Raw genomic sequence first — 15,796 nt, 5'->3', positions numbered from 1 at the left:
TGGATGAAACCTCCAACAAGTATCTTTAGTATGTTTAGATTTCTTGCAATGCTCACATACTAGGTCCTTCTTAGCTTCCTTCTTCATATCCCTTTCTTTATCACCCTCAAATTTGGGCTTAACTGCTACCAGGGCTTATTCGAAAGGCTATTGCTGTAGCATAACTTTTCTCCTAGTCTCTTCACTATGCACTAGGGAATAGGCCTGTGATAGAGTTACATTGTCTCCTGTAAACAACTGCTGCCTCACAATATCATATTCATAATTTAGACCAGCCATGAACTCAAACTCTACTAGTTTCAACATGCTTTCTGTAAGTTTGTGCATCCTTTTGACTCTCCCATTCATTTGTTCCAAGGTGATCAATTTCATGGCACAGGGGTTTCAAGGTGGAAAAATAAATAGAGACCGGTTTCTCTCATTGCTTGAGATTTTTTAACCTCACATTTCATCTCATAAGCCCTAACAACATTAGCAACATTAAGGGGCTGGCAGTAGGTTTATTTCACAACATCCCATATTTCCTTAGTTGTTTTTGCCCATAAGTAGTTTTAGCTGATGAGTGACTGCATAGAGTTGCACAGCCATGTCATCACCAAATAATTCTCTTGAATCCACTTAGCATAAATGGGGTCCTCCTTAGTTGGTTCCTTCATATCCCCCCAACAAATAGTTCAGTTTTCCTCTACCCACCAATGGTCATCATGGCTGATTGGGCCCATTCTAAGTAGTTTGATCCATCAAACTTAACAATTGTAATATGGAAAGTGTTCTTAGTCATGTTACTTGAACCAAAAAGACCCTCCCCCTAGCTCTTAAACTCCATTCTTGGTTAGGAGTTAATGAAAACCACATTTTAATTATTGTAACAATCAACCTATTGGGTCAGAAACTAATAAAAAGAAATATAGAAGCAGAAATTAGATTCAACGGTACTGGATCTTTGAATACAGAGAACAGATAATAGAAATTTGATACCAACCAAGCTTAAATCACAAAAGTCAAGTCTAACTCTTATCCGGACACAGTAACAGTCCTAGATTTCAGGGTTTTCTCTTAAAACCCTAAATAAAAAAAGAGTATATATAGCCATACCTCTCAGATTAAGCTATCCTTGCTGCTGACCTCAAAAAAGAATGAGATCTTACCCAAAAGTTTATGAAGAAGAACTGATCTTGATCCAAAAAATCTTATGGAAATTCTGATCATCACCTTCAGTCTTGTTCCAAAAAACAGATATTGATTCTGATCAACCTTAGAAAATTTTGAAAACAAACTGATCCTGAGAGAATCCTCTTTAAGAAACTTCAATCTTGATCAGAAACAAACTGATCGACACCTTCAATCTTGATCAAAGACCTAATCTTGATCAAAGACCTAACAAGGAGCATCCTCCAATCCTTGGACAGTTGCTGAAGACTCCTTGTAACCTCCAAGAATCAGCCGAAAAAAAAGCTTCCAACCCTAATTAATTCTCATATGGTCGGTTGAATTAATTCCACATGAGATTTCCTAGATCGAGTGCTCTGATACCAAGTAGTTGTATAAGACTACAATCAGCCTTGGGTTTCGAATAGAAAACAAAAGAAAAGGAAAAGATATGAGGAGAGGAGAAGAGAAGTAGAGAAATGGAGAAGGAGAACGTGTAGAGAGGTTTTGAGAAAAGAGAGAGTGGTTGGTGTGTTTAAAACAGCTGCCCCAATTCTTAATTTATATACATAGTTTCCTACTTGTAAAAGAACTTTAATACTTACATGGCAATAAAAGATAAGATTAAAATAAACTAATCCTAGATAAGATAGAATAAAACTTATCCTAATAGGAAAGCTGATCCTAATCAATTAAATCTAAGTACATCTCAAGGTGCCACACGAGTACTCTTAATATGGGGTCCACAGTTTCCTACAAAAAGTAAACAAATAATCTACAAGTTAGATTATTAGAAAAAGATGGTATTAGAGCAAGAACTTCAAACCTGGTGCAGCAGGCAGTCTTCTGGTTGCACGATTCATTCCTAATACAGAACAACTAATACCATTTGCTCCATACATCATTGTTGTCACTTTGTTATAGTAACTACCATACAAAAGACTTATATAACTATCCTTAACCAAAATTAAAAATAACAAACCAATGAGCATTTGTTAATGGCTGAGGTGGTTAAGAATAACTTGTTACTTTGTCTTTTATCTTTTAGTGGATAAATATTCAGGCGTAACCCAACTTCAGCTTCATCCATTAAGAAATTAGAACCTCCTTAATAACTTATTCACTAAAAGATAAAGCAATAAGTCATTCCCTTAATCCATTGCAGCTGTTATCAAATGGTCCCAAGTGTTAGTATACATATCATTTGTGCAGGGAGAACTTGAAGAAGAAATCTCCATGCATAGTGTTTTCAAATTCTGACTAGATTTCCTGCTCTCTGCCATTTGGTGATGTGGCTACAAGACACTAATCAGGAAGCTCTGCAAGAAAGCATTACCGAATGGCATAAATTTAAGTAGTCATGAGAGGAATCCAAGTAATGCAAGGAGTTTTGGTCTGCTTTATTAGTAAGGAATATTTCATATTTTTAGGCAAGGAATTTGTCTTTTATTCTTAAGGTTGCGTTTGGTTGGAGTGCAAATCTGAACAGTTGCAAATTTGTACTTCGGTTCAGATTTGCATCGATTTTTTATGCAAATTTGTATGTTTTCTTAAGTTTGTACCGAAAATAGGAAAAAATATTGCTTTCTAAAAAAAATTTGCTCGTATAGTCGATCGAAGTGAATAGGTTTTGAGTTTTTCCAAAAATCCTCGAAAAAGAGAGAGAGAGAGAGGAGAACGACGAGCGACTTTCAACTGCGAGCAACTGCTTAGAAATTTTTTTGAGATAGAGGGGAACGGCGAGCGATTCTCAACTGCGGGCAACTGCGTAGAAACTAAGTAGATAGAGGAGAAACAGAGTAAAAATGGAGAACGACTCTGAACTGCCTTCGTTTTCACAGAGGTAATCCGATCTACCTTCATTTTCCGATTATGCAACGAGTCCTTTCTTTTTAAATTGACACTTCTGAATTGTTCATTCTACTATTACTGCCAGTGGCGGAAATGATGTATGTTTATGCAACGAGTTCTTTGTTTCTGTCCCTTGTCATTTTTTTTTTCTGAATAAAGCTTTATTATTCTTATTATTTCTTTGGGTTTTGAACCTTTATTGAAGTTTTCTTGTTAAATTTTTGGATTCAATGTCGATAACTGTAGGTCTTACATAAAACGGAGATCTGGATATCTTGGGTTTTAGCTGTTGGTATTTCTCTTCTTTTCGTCGTATCTGGAAATTCGGTGAGAAATGGTTGGTAGACAATTTCAAGTTTTCTGAATTTTTGAGTTGAAGTCTGGGATCAAGAATCTAAGTAATGGAATTGAAAGAGTATCTAAATTTTGCTTTGTGATAACCTTTTTATTATCGGAAGATTTCTTTTGAATTATATAAACTCATTTTCACCCCGTTCTCTTGGGAGTGCTGTTATCCTTTCATGATAAAATTTTAGAGAGAACGAACTCCTTGTATCTTGGATTTATTGATTTTACCTTAGTCCATCGCTAAGCCATGGAACCATATTTATTAATTATTGTACTTCATCGGGTGTGTTCTCCCGAACCCAGGTCAGTAAAAGCGTTTTTTAGCTTAATAAAAGACTTGACATTGAGTGCCATTTTGACCCTTTTGTTGCTTTTGAGATGTTTCAGCTTGCAGAAACTATTATTATTGCTATTAAAGAAAGGAAATGAGTTCTGAAGCTAAAATTATTTCTCTGGCAAGCAGATGGTGCTCGTTGTGTAAATAATGGGAAGAGTGGTATTTTATTTTTCTTGTTTACAGCTTCTTGGGAGTGTTTGTATATAAGTTTATGTTTTTTGGTTTTACATTCTTTATGATTTCTTTATCTTTTAGTTACTTCATGCGTTAGTCATGTCTAATATCCAGATAAAAGCATTCAAACAACTACCACAATTATACCTTACTAATGGATTCATATGTTAAGGAGAAGGCCTCCATATTTGTGGCAGGTGTGCAATTTTCATGATGAATTTCATTCTTTTTATCTTTTGTCATCAGTGAATCTCATCTTCCTTTTTATTTTACATATATGATTAAGTAATGAATTAGTGCATCTAAAGGGTTGTTTGATGATTAAATAATAAATAGGAGCTCTTGTATAGGACTTAATATTGTTAAAGCTTTTCCATTTGGTGTTTAATGATAACTTCTGGTTCCTCTCTGCATTTCTTGATCCAATTATTTGATTGAGCCATTCAACTATTACAAGCTTTTCTTGTTTGGGGAACGTTGCTGGTGGCCTGGAGTAGTTTGCCTTTCTATAACCTTACTAAGCAAAGATAATCCAATCAAAAGAAAAGGTATTGATGGCAACAACAACAAAAAACAACGACTAAAAGATTACAGTTGTTTGTTGGAGTCTTCATGCTTAACTGCCCTTGCAGTAAAAGAATCAACTAGTTATATCACGAATTCACGATCTATCATTATCACTTACCACACCATAATATTGTAAACATTTGCACTGGAATTGTATATCCTCATTTATTATAAACAGTGCATATATTCTCATCTTTGGTGTTGTTTGTGTTTTAAATTAGCTGGCCATATAAATCAATATTTGATTCACAATGGAAAAATTGTGTGAGGAAAATATGATTATAGAATATTCTCATGGTCTTTTTTGACAATGAATGAATATCATTTTTTTATGGTGCATTGGCTTTCCAATGTTATTGTAACAACCTAAATGTTGAGCCAATAGGGTCATGATCCAACTCAATCTTAGTTGGATCGATTAATTGACCTAACTTGATAGCTTAATAATTATTAATTAAGAAGAATTTTAAGCCCTGTTCAGGTGGGAGATAGAGGGGGCTGCATCAGATTATGAAAAGTTACCAAACATCATAAAAAATCACCCTGATGCAACCACCGAGCATAAAATTGTGGCCTCCAGAAGTTTTTGCACCTCTTCATTTTTTCTTTGTTTTATGTATGTTGATGGACTTGGCCTCCATCCTTGTTCTTTTCCACCATCTAGAATGCAAAAAGGCACCTAAAAACCAGTGGTCATAGGTTACAAATAAAAATTAAACCTTAACAATACAAAAAATAATGCAATTTGTAATCTGTGACCCATTGTCTGGGTCAAGTGAGTTGACGGTTCAACCATGCAGGCCAACAGGTCTCTGACCAAGTCAACGGTTATTACTGGCTTCCAGGTTTGGGGCTAACTCAAACCAGATTTGTTGCTGGTTGATGGTTCAAATGGTTTGACTGCCCAGGTTAATAACGATTGATTGAAAACACTGGAGTAGCATGTGACATCACCAATCTTTTTGACCTGATCCATCCGGGTCAATTAAATCATTTAAAAAGCCTACTGTTTGACATGCTGAATGGTTATTTTTTCCTTGCTTAAGACATTTTTGCCATCCTCCAACTGGAGGTCTAGATTAAAATGGGTTCAAACTTGTTTATCTGTTAGGAAAAGGCAGAATTACTACTGCTTTGCCTGAACTTCTATAGATGGTTCACTTGCCATTCCTCAGATATGAACTAGGATTGGTCCCCTTTGCATGTTGTGGTGATTTGTAAGAAAGTTGTGAATGCTACACTTAATAACACATACTGAGCACTTATAAGCATGCTTACTAGTATTGCTTTGGAGTACTTTTTATTTTCTTTTCTTTGCTACATATACCTGTAGTCTGAGAATCTCAGAAAATCTTGATAGAAAATTAAAATTTTCTTATTCAAGAAATTTTAGATTCTTGTATGCATTATTTTTCTTTTTATGCTTGCTATAAATTTCCAACTAAGATTACTGTTATAAAGTTTATATAATTTATATTTAAGAGCAATGGTCTTGTTAATTTCCAATCTTGGGAAAATGCACGGACCTTATAGAATAAATGATCTGTTGCTCATTACAAAGATTTATGAAGTGATGAAAATCATAAATGTTAATCCTTTGCAGGTTCAGTTTCTCTCTGTCTCCGAGTGTCTTCAACTCTGTCTTTTCATCTAGTATGGGCTCTACACTCTCTGTTCAAGGAAGAATAATTCTTGATCACCACAGCATGTGTGCTCTTGCACCCTTTTGATCCATAAATAATGAAAGGGTATCTAGATCTCCCTGAGCCTTCAGGGGAACTGAGTGTTAGTTTTGGCTATCAGTGCAACACTATTAATCAGGACAACTCTTTCTTGGTAACAAATGAGATTGAGTTCCCAATAGAGGTTCAGATCCAAAGCTCCAAACTGAGGATGAGAAGTAGTTCTTTTTCTTGTTTGTCTGGTGCTGCTCTTAGTGCTAATGCTACCTTGGCAAACATAAACATATGTAATGGTATAATCGTAGAGGAAATATTGCCAGGTTTGGATTCTCCAAATTCATTCAGAAGGTTAGAATCCTCACCTTCTCTTGCACGATTAGACCTTTTATCATTGAGTTCTCAGGGTAGCATGTCCACTTCAGGCGGAAGTGTATCTATAGAGAATGATCTCCTTGAAAGTTGAAGGAATTTGGGGAAACTTATGAGTGCTCCTACAAGGATAGAGTCATCCAGCTTTCTCAATGCTATGCATGTGCAAATGGCTGGAGGTGCTGCAGGGGAAGACAGAGTCCTAGCTGTATCTTCTGAAGAAAATGGATGGCTGTTTTGTGGAGTATGATGGATTCAATGGAAGGGATGCAGCTGATTTTCTAGCTGGAACTCTTTATGAAAATATAGGTTTTTATTTGCATTCTCCAGGATCAAATATTTTATTTTCATGCATTTTTCTTAAAAGAAAAGGTGGGGAGCCTAATAGGTTCAATGAAGTTATCAAAGTTCCTCAATATTCCTAATTCTTAATATATTATTTTATTCATATTCTTAACAGGACAGCTGAAGTTCTAACCTCCCGTCTTGTGATTATTGAGGGTATCTATGCTCTGAGTGAAAAGTTGCAGCCTCTTCTGGACCTTCAAGTATCTGTTACTGGTGGAGTTCACTTTGACCTTGTAAAACGGGTTTTACGTGACATACAACGTGCTGGACAAGAACCGGAAGAAATAATCCATCAGATCTCTGAAATGGTTCTTTCACTTGCCCCATGTTAGATGTTTTCTTTAGAAAGTTTTGACTGTGTGATACTGGGAAACTAGGTTATCATGAAGCATTTACATTTATAGTTCTTTTTTCTGCACAGGTATATCCAATGTACAAGGCTTTTATTGAGCCAGATCTCCAAACAGCTCATATAAAAATTATCAATAAGTTCAATCCATTCACAAGATTCCAGAACCCCATGTACATTTTAAAGGTTAGTTTCCATCTTATTTCTTCAAACTTAAATGGTTCACTACTAGTCAAAAATGGTTCTTTACTGATGTTCTATAATTGTTTCATCTAGCACTGAGTGCTTTCTATTATTGTAGTTGCTGAGAACGTGAGGGAGAAGTTTTATGATAAAGTGGTTGATGTAGGAGACAATCATAAATATTTTGACAAAAGAAATCAATATTTTGATATAGACAGCTCAATAAGTAGTGGCAAGGAGAAAGGTGATGCAGAGAACGATGATAGAGTCATGGTTGGCGCTGCTACAGAATCTCTGGGTGTATCTGCTTTGCTGGTACACCAGCAGGTAAAGCTATCAAAATCCTTCTCATCCTTTACCATAGCTTTCATATTCTCATTGTTGGTTTTTCTGTTCTCTTATGTGATTTTTTTATATGTCAGGAAGAGGCTCATCCATACAATTTCCACAAATTACTGTTAGTAGTAATTAATCAATTGCTATAAATATCATCCTAGATATGATCTTAAAATTTGATTTTCTTTGTATATCTCTATATGCAGATGGAAATTGGGAAATGATCCCAGATATGATCCATCTCTTGTCCACAAGTCAATTGGATTCTTTTATTTCTAGACTTTGCTGTATGCGGGATGGTTTATGTCATTATTTCTTTTTGTTCCTTTATGTGGCAGGATGCCCGGGCAGCCAATTCTATGCCTTTTGGAAGGTCCATAGTTCCTATTCAAAAAGAATAGTCGTCGTTGGCGTGAAGAGGAGGGAGAAACTGGCTTACTTGGTAGAAGAGACCGTTGTATTTGCATTGATGGTGGGAGTAGCTGGTTGTTTTTATGTTATTTTTTACCAAGATGCCGGTTGTATGCCCGGGTAGCTTGTTATTTTTTATATTTGTTTAATGGTGGGAGTAGGTAGAACACCATTTGGTAGCAAGATACAGTTGTATTTGCATTGATGGAAATGCCAAACATCCATAAAAATTGTATTCTTATTTGCATCTTTCAAAACAAATGAGCTTAGTGCAAAGTGGGTGTGTAAATCTTGAACCGCTTTGCACTCACATGAACCAAACATTTTTGTTTTGCACTATACAAATTTGTATTCATACTCCAACCAAACGGAGAGCCAAAATGATAAAATGTATAGAGAAAAAAGGTTGTTTAACTGATCTTTACCAAAAAAAAAAGTTGTTTAACTGAATTATTGAAATTCCTAATCAAGTAGTTCTTAATAATAATATAAAAACAGGCAAATGCCAAAAGACGAAAACAAGAGACATAATTAAGGTGCCCCCTCCCTCCACCTGAGTAAATTTTGGGGTTTAAAAAAAAAAAAAAACAAGAGACATAATCAATCTTGTTCTTCCGGTGCTTGTGCTCTATGAACTGTAACTTTCTGCATTCTGATTCTTAAAGATGGGCTAGAGAGTATATAGCCTTTGAAGTGGCAAAAGGTGGAACCCCATGATTTGTGCTAACATAAAACCACTCCAGTGATAGAGGTCTTCTGTATTGGAAGGGAACAGAACCTTGGAACTCAAAAGCTTCCCTTTTCCTTATGATCTGTTGAACATAAATTTTCTATTCTGAGTTCTGTTGCTTGTCAAACAATAGATTCAATATTCGTGAAAATATACTATTCTTTTTATTGCTAGTTAGTAAATTTTACAGCACTTCACAGTATGTTTGAGGCCATGTGTTAGGGGCACTTGATTGGTTTTAATTAAAAATTCAGCCAATGTCTTCACAGGATGCAATCTAAGGTAGGCATCAATTTTTGTGCAAAAATGAAAAATAAGGGGACTATTAGTGGATACTGTAGGCAACAGTGGTCCAATTATGTCGGAGTGATCTAAGCTCAGTGGCATCATGGCTTGAATATGCTTTACGGCATCCCATCCTCCTCGATAATAATGTCATAATTTGCACTAAGAAAAAGCACTTGGACATCCCAAAACACATCTAACCAAAGAAAAGAAGTAACCATCACACGAAGTTCCTATCCACTTGAATTTATCCTCTCTCAAGTGAAGAATATGTTGGAAAATGATTTCCTTGTGCTCATTTATAGCCATTTTGTGTCTTTGTACTGTGTGTTTCTTTATTTAATAAAAGTGAGACCTTTTTGGGGCATTCCTTTATCTAGTCCAGAGGTTAAATTATAAGGCATTCAAGTGATGGGTGAGATTATCACGAGAGACCTGAAGGGTTCGGTTCCTTGTGAACCTAGAATATCCCAACTATGGGTGAACTTGGGCAGTTCACTTTATGATTGGCATGTTGATAGTCAACAGTGATATCTCGGCTATTGGAGTGAAAACTCCGGGTGTGTATCATATGCATACTGATACTGATCCAACTGAGCTTGATCCATCACAAGATTTATCAGTCATTATTAGTGATTATGACCACTCAGATGCAAAGTTGTGATATCATGATCTAGACACTTTGATATACTGTCTGAGGTTACTATTGGATTGTAACTAACATCCTCTGTATGTTGGGAGGCTGAAGGTGATATTGCAGTACTGAGGATTGTCAATAAGAAATCTACACCCTCAGACAAGAGGGGAGTGTTACAGCCATGAAGCTGATGCTGCATTAGGACTTTTGGCTAGGAGCCTAGGACTCTAGCAGTAGAATCCCAGTAAGAGGACTCGTTCACAAATCTCTATTTAATATCGGGATGAGTATGTGGGGTATTCTAGTCAAACTGGGACTCTTGGGAAGGAATCCAGGTTGCACTAGGACTCTTATATTCTATCCCCATATCACCCTATGATGAATATGGAAAGTGTCCTAGTGGCACTAGGAGCCACAGGATAGTTTTTAGGGCTTATCTTGTCGTGCCTTGATTGATTAGGTAATCCCTGATATACCTGAGTTATCATATGCTAGCAGTTACCCCGGAAAGAGTTTTTTAGTAGATCTGACATCTTTAGGGGGTTTCCCGGTATGAGCAAAACTCATTGGATAAATCTCATTTCATTGGTGATTGGATAAAATGGTGATACAAGTGTGGTTTTCCCAACTAGGATAAAACACTGATGTGTGGAGGTGCAAAGCTGAAATCATCTTTGCATAAGAAAGCCCGGGGACTTAACAGCAATTATAGAGGAATTATTGGACTTAACTGCAATATTACAAAGATATTTTATTTTTGACCACACATATTAAAAGAATAATATTCCTATCTCAAGGCGGAGAGGGATTTCTACTCCTGTTCTAATTTAACTCCTATGTTATGGAAACCATAAAAGGATCTCATACACTCCAATTTACCTTATAGAGAGCTTTAGAATTGTTGTTATTCCAAACCTTAGAGTGAGCCAATCAAACCCTAGAGAAAGGAGGACGGACTACAACTTCTAGTTCCCAATAGATCCAAACTAGAGAGCTGTGAAAGTTGCAGAGAATGGAAGTAGTGTGATTTCTAATGGTGAACAACTTGGGTTGATTGAATCATGGGATTCAAGGAAAACTTTCAGATTTCTATTCAGCCTAAAACGTGGGGATTAGTGAAAGAGAATGGAAATAGTGTGATTTCTATTGGTAAAAGTACTTTGTAAAAGTACTTTACTTTTGCAAACGCATTTTTCATAAATTTACTTTTACAAAAATACTTATGTGTAAAAGTACATTTATAAAACTGTTTTCGTTAAAAGTGCTTTTGCAAAAGTAAACATATATAGCAACAATTTTGTAGGCAGAGTTTCTTCAAAGAATGAAAATGAGCGATGGGGTGAGATTATTTTTCATGCTAGAGGCTGCTCAATTTTTGTGCTATGGTGCTGATTTTTCATTCTGAAAAGAATGTGGCCCATGGCAAAATTTTTGTAACCAAACACTCTAATGTTATTCATTCTTGCCCATTCTTGCCTAAAATGAGCAAGAATTAAAAGAATGAGGCTTAGAGTAGTGAACCAAACATGGCCTTAATTACCTTTAGGTTTTTAAAAAATTTCTAGATTTTTAATTAATTGTTAGTATTTTTCCATGATTAATTTTATTGGTCAAGACTCTTTCCATACTTATCTTTCCCGCACAGATTTATCCCAGATTATCATCAATGTTTTTCAACTAGCGAGATGGTATTTCTTATTTGTCCACCCCGCCCAGACTAAGAATGTGTGCAGTGTGCCTACATACATATACATAGATGATAGATTATCAAATTCGAGAATGGGACAGGGCATGTAAAACCCAGTGCTGCTCCACCCCGTTGCCATTCATACCTCGAATCATTCGCTTGCTAAAAAGCGTTGGCTCAGTCAAAGAATTGGTGATCGTTAAATCATTTGAACCCAATTTTCTGATGTTATGGGATGATCCATTTGACCTAGATGATTGAAATGCTGATCCCTGATCCCAGTACCCGAATAAGAAAGTGTTTTTTTTTTTTTTTTTTTTTTTCAAATCAAATTTTAAGGTTATTCATATAAATTTGTTTCTTTAGATTGTAGCCCATTATATTATTTTGATCGGAGAAATACGGACTGGACCAATGCAGATCTCTGATTTCTACTGCAGAGTTATAAATATTCAAAATCTCAAAAACTCACACTCTATGCCCTCATATTCGCCCATGAAACCGTCATTCTCCCTAATTTGATTGGTAAATGAAATGAATGTAAATTTGCAATCAAATGGGTCTAAATTCATTCTCATTCTTGTCACAACAATAATTCTTTTTTTTTTCTTTTTTAATAACATAAGTGTTTGATTTACATTAACATTTTCTCATTCTGCTCATTTTTTGGCCAGTCTAAGAAATCATTCTAGGTAAACATGAACGAGGATGAGAATTTAATCAATTAATCAAACATGGCCTAAATCAGCAGAACTGGGCAGGTGAATAATTTTGAACGTCGAGTACTATGTTCAAAATGTTCAGATCAAAATGGAGGAAGTCACAGAGAGAATGCTGCTGGGTTTGCATTCTTAAACCTTGGGATGCTGGATGACTGAGAATTAATGCCCAACCTTTGATCCATCACCCATTAACCGTAGGGTTGTCAACTGACTCTAAATCCAATTCAACATCCCATCCCATTAAAATCTGAATAAAATTATATTATAATATTCATTAATTTTAATATATAAAATTTAAACTTGTTTCTTTATTTAAAAAAAATCAAACATTCGAATTAAATCCAAATCTGATACAAGTCTTTTCTTTGGCAAAGTAAATTCGATACAAGTCCGATAGGCTCAATTGGATTTTAAAACTTCAAGATAGGATTTCATTTATTCATTAATCTGGCTTTGGATGGTGCTGAATCCAATCCGTTTATACATTATAGCCCTAATTAACTGGGCCAAACGGTTCAGTAGTTGAACTGACTGGATCCAATGGCCATTAACAGCCATGCCATTGATCGGATCACTTGTCACTGATCACTGGGCCATGGATCTGATCGGACCGATCAGTGACAAGTCATCCATTGGCCATGTTCCACGTGCGCTCCACAGACCACCTTGTTTTAAAGGCCCTGCCACGTGTAAGATTCCCAATCTATCAAACGTTTCTAAATAGCCCGGCTTGCAAGCTAGCATACCCGTTTCCTATTAGAGCAAGCGGCCAGCTGGCGTCTTCTTTACAAGGTTAAGACTTAAGATTCCGATCCGAGTTTAACTGCTGGTTGTCTTCGTCCGCATCTGTACTGCTGCAGGCGATCTCGATTCTCTACTCCATTTGGTAACGCTCCAAAATTGGTTAGTTACTCTCGAATTGAAGGAAACAAAGAAACGTTTCTTTTTCTGTTGTTTTTCCTTGATTCACGAAACTTTTCTCAAACTTTCAACTTTCGAGCTCAACAAGGAAGCACGAGCACTTGTCACTGGCTCACTGTTAATAAATAACTGCTAACAGATTCTCTCTCTCTCTTGCACTCGAACCTTTTCTGGGCTCTGAAACTGAAAGCAATTAAGCAAAGGTGTTTCACTGTTTTTTCCTTGAATTCAGCTTTCAGAAACCCCCACAAGTCCAGCCCCAGTCTGTCACATTCTTTCTTTGGTTCTTCTTCCTTTCTTTCCTCCTCTTCTTCAATAAAATCTACTCGGATTTGTTAATTGTTATGCTTTCTGTTTTCCTCTGTTCCTGTCTGTTTTTATTACATCCGAGTTTCTGTTCTGTTCTGTTCTTTAAAGATGCATAGGTCAGCGAGCATATCTCGAGCCTCCGATGAGTTCTTAATCAACCTATCACCTGCTGTGAAGTGTTGTTCTACAGGCCTGAAAACTGTGCACGTTGATGACCTCCCAAGATATGATCCCATCTCTGATACTAACAAAAAAGAAGCTGGTTCCCATCCCAAGTCATCCGTGGAGAATGCAGTTCACCTTATACCACTTGTTCTAATTCTCTGCGCTATCATTCTATGGTTATTCTCTCATCCAGGTAAAACATGATTGACCCAGAAACCAATTTTAGTTTCTCCTGAAAGTTTTTCTTGTTTTATTTATTGGGTATTCGTAGATGAGTACGGTTGAGTAACAGGAGACAGAAATTAATTAATTTTGATATAATAGCTCCGTTAGGAAACCTTTTAGATTGATAGTACCACTGGAGATTGGTAATGGTATTCTTAATTCTTCATCTATTTCTTGTGCCCTTTTTTCCCGGAATGGAATCAAGGGTATCCCTTTTTTCTGTTCTTTGTCTCTCATATTCTTGTTTTTATCATCAAATGAAGATTAGGTAGTTGAGCTCTGTTTATTTCCATGGGAGGGAAAATGGTTCTCTGTTTGAGCAAAGAAAAAGTCCACCCACAAAGCTACTAATGGTTTCGGGATCCTGATTTTCGTTTTTGGAAGAGAAAAAATGAAAATGAATTTAAGGGGAACAGATTTCTGAATATTTGCCTTACCCTTTGCTTTAGTTGAGTGAAGTCTAAGTCATGTGGGTTAATAAAATAAAGATCATTTCGTTATAATTACATTGTTTTAGCATTGCTTTTAAGAGAAATCTTAAGTGAGGAAGCTTGATCTTTTCTTTTTGGTGAATGCATGAGTTAGATTCAAGGAAAGAGTAGATCCAGGAAAAAAAGACGTGAATTGACTTTCATTCCCTAAACTCATTGTCAATTTCTTGGGAGGAAAGCTCGGTCTCTCTTTCTCGTGATCAGTCATTAGGCTTTTTTAATCTGTACTCCAATTCTCCCAATTCACCTTTTTCTAATACTTTTGTTTCTGTTCTACAGTAGTAGATGTGATGAATCCACGTGGCCTGATTGTTGAAAGAGTCAAAGGCTTGAATATCAATCGCCGTGGTAATCAAGCCGGTTTGCCGTCATCCAACAAACCCAAGAACTTTGATCAAGTAGAGCAGATTCAGGATGGCAGAAGAACAGTAAGATATTCAGTGAACAAATCTGGATGAGGATTTTCCTTCCATTCAAAGAGAATGGAAGAACCTTTTGTTTTGTTTTTTTTAATATACATCTTCCTGTCGTATATTGATTGATCTCAATGAATACACCTCCTCAAGTTGAAATAAGATGAGGACCCATATCTTCTTCTTTCCTCTGGATCGACAAACATACAATGTAACCAGGCTTTTCTTTCTTATTTGAGAAACAATTAATATATTTCTGCAATTGATTTGAATATAAAGGTATCTTTCACTCTTCAGTATGTAATTGATTTAAATACAAAACCTGCACAAAAACTGGTACTAACGAAAGCCAAAACCCGGAAGATCAGAACATCCCCAGGAATTAGGTGCTCATTTGGGCTATTTCTAATTTCATCCTTCTATGATGAAGTTGAAACTTGTAATCACTAATCAGATTGATTGGGTGAAGCCTTGAATTGTTTGTAAGGAACCAAAGAGGAAAAGCAATAGATAGCTACTTACTTATCAAATTACTCATTCCTCAGTTCTTGATTAGGCGTGTAGAGAAAAGAGGGTATATATGGTGGCAAGTATACCAGAAATTTCATCGTGATAGGTCCATGTTTCATCAGAGATATTTAGCTCTCTCTTCCAGCATTGGAACATTATTAGGCTTATGGCTAGAAATAATCAATTGGAGATCAACTGCTTGGAAGATGTCAGCCATTTGATCCCAGGAGTGGAGTTCAAATCGTCTACACTCTACAGTTCTACTCGTAATAATAGGCATATCATGACAGACCACGTCAGCCTTGTACACGTGGGTGGGATGATGTGGCATATTGTGATTGGTTGATTGTTCTTTTATATTCTCTACACTAAGTCTTCAATAAAATTCAGTCTCTCCTATAATCCTATTGCACGTTTTGATTGAACCTAAGGTTTGAAGTATCTATCTGTATCCATGGCACGATACAGGATACATCATCATGTATGTATCTCATGAATCGTGTGTATCACCACGATACACCTCCGTATTAGGCCATATCACATTGTAATAGTGGATGTTGGATAAGGTCTGATACGTATTAATGTGGAAGTGTATCG

The 15,796-nt window shown here is 36.2% G+C and overlaps 1 protein-coding gene and 1 long non-coding RNA gene across 6 annotated transcripts; both read left to right on the top strand.

Annotated features, from left to right (window-relative positions):
• Nucleotides 1-2,764: 2,764 nt before the first annotated feature.
• LOC148842853 (uncharacterized) lies at nucleotides 2,765-8,345 on the top strand. Of its 5 annotated transcripts, none has more exons than XR_016103707.1 (8): nucleotides 2,766-2,992; nucleotides 3,247-3,327; nucleotides 6,030-6,456; nucleotides 6,531-6,786; nucleotides 6,938-7,133; nucleotides 7,247-7,360; nucleotides 7,476-7,684; nucleotides 8,032-8,345. It is a non-coding gene; the product is annotated as an uncharacterized LOC148842853 (long non-coding RNA). The 5 variants fall into 5 exon arrangements; XR_016103705.1 differs by having other exon boundaries at nucleotides 3,247-3,337; XR_016103704.1 differs by having other exon boundaries at nucleotides 3,247-3,337; nucleotides 6,531-6,849.
• A 4,628-nt stretch (nucleotides 8,346-12,973) lies between these two features.
• Nucleotides 12,974-14,988, top strand: LOC148842852 (uncharacterized). Its single transcript, XM_088958878.1, has 3 exons — nucleotides 12,974-13,068; nucleotides 13,504-13,753; nucleotides 14,556-14,988. The coding sequence occupies exons 2-3, from the start codon at nucleotides 13,504-13,506 to the stop codon at nucleotides 14,732-14,734; spliced, it is 429 nt and encodes a 142-aa protein (XP_088815004.1). The 5' UTR covers nucleotides 12,974-13,068; the 3' UTR covers nucleotides 14,735-14,988.
• Nucleotides 14,989-15,796: the final 808 nt, after the last annotated feature.

This window comes from Nelumbo lutea, chromosome 8, assembly GCF_056320005.1.
Source record: "Nelumbo lutea isolate HS-2025 chromosome 8, American lotus-T2T, whole genome shotgun sequence".
NCBI lineage: Eukaryota > Viridiplantae > Streptophyta > Magnoliopsida > Proteales > Nelumbonaceae > Nelumbo > Nelumbo lutea.
This window is presented reverse-complemented; position numbering and strand designations above follow the sequence as displayed.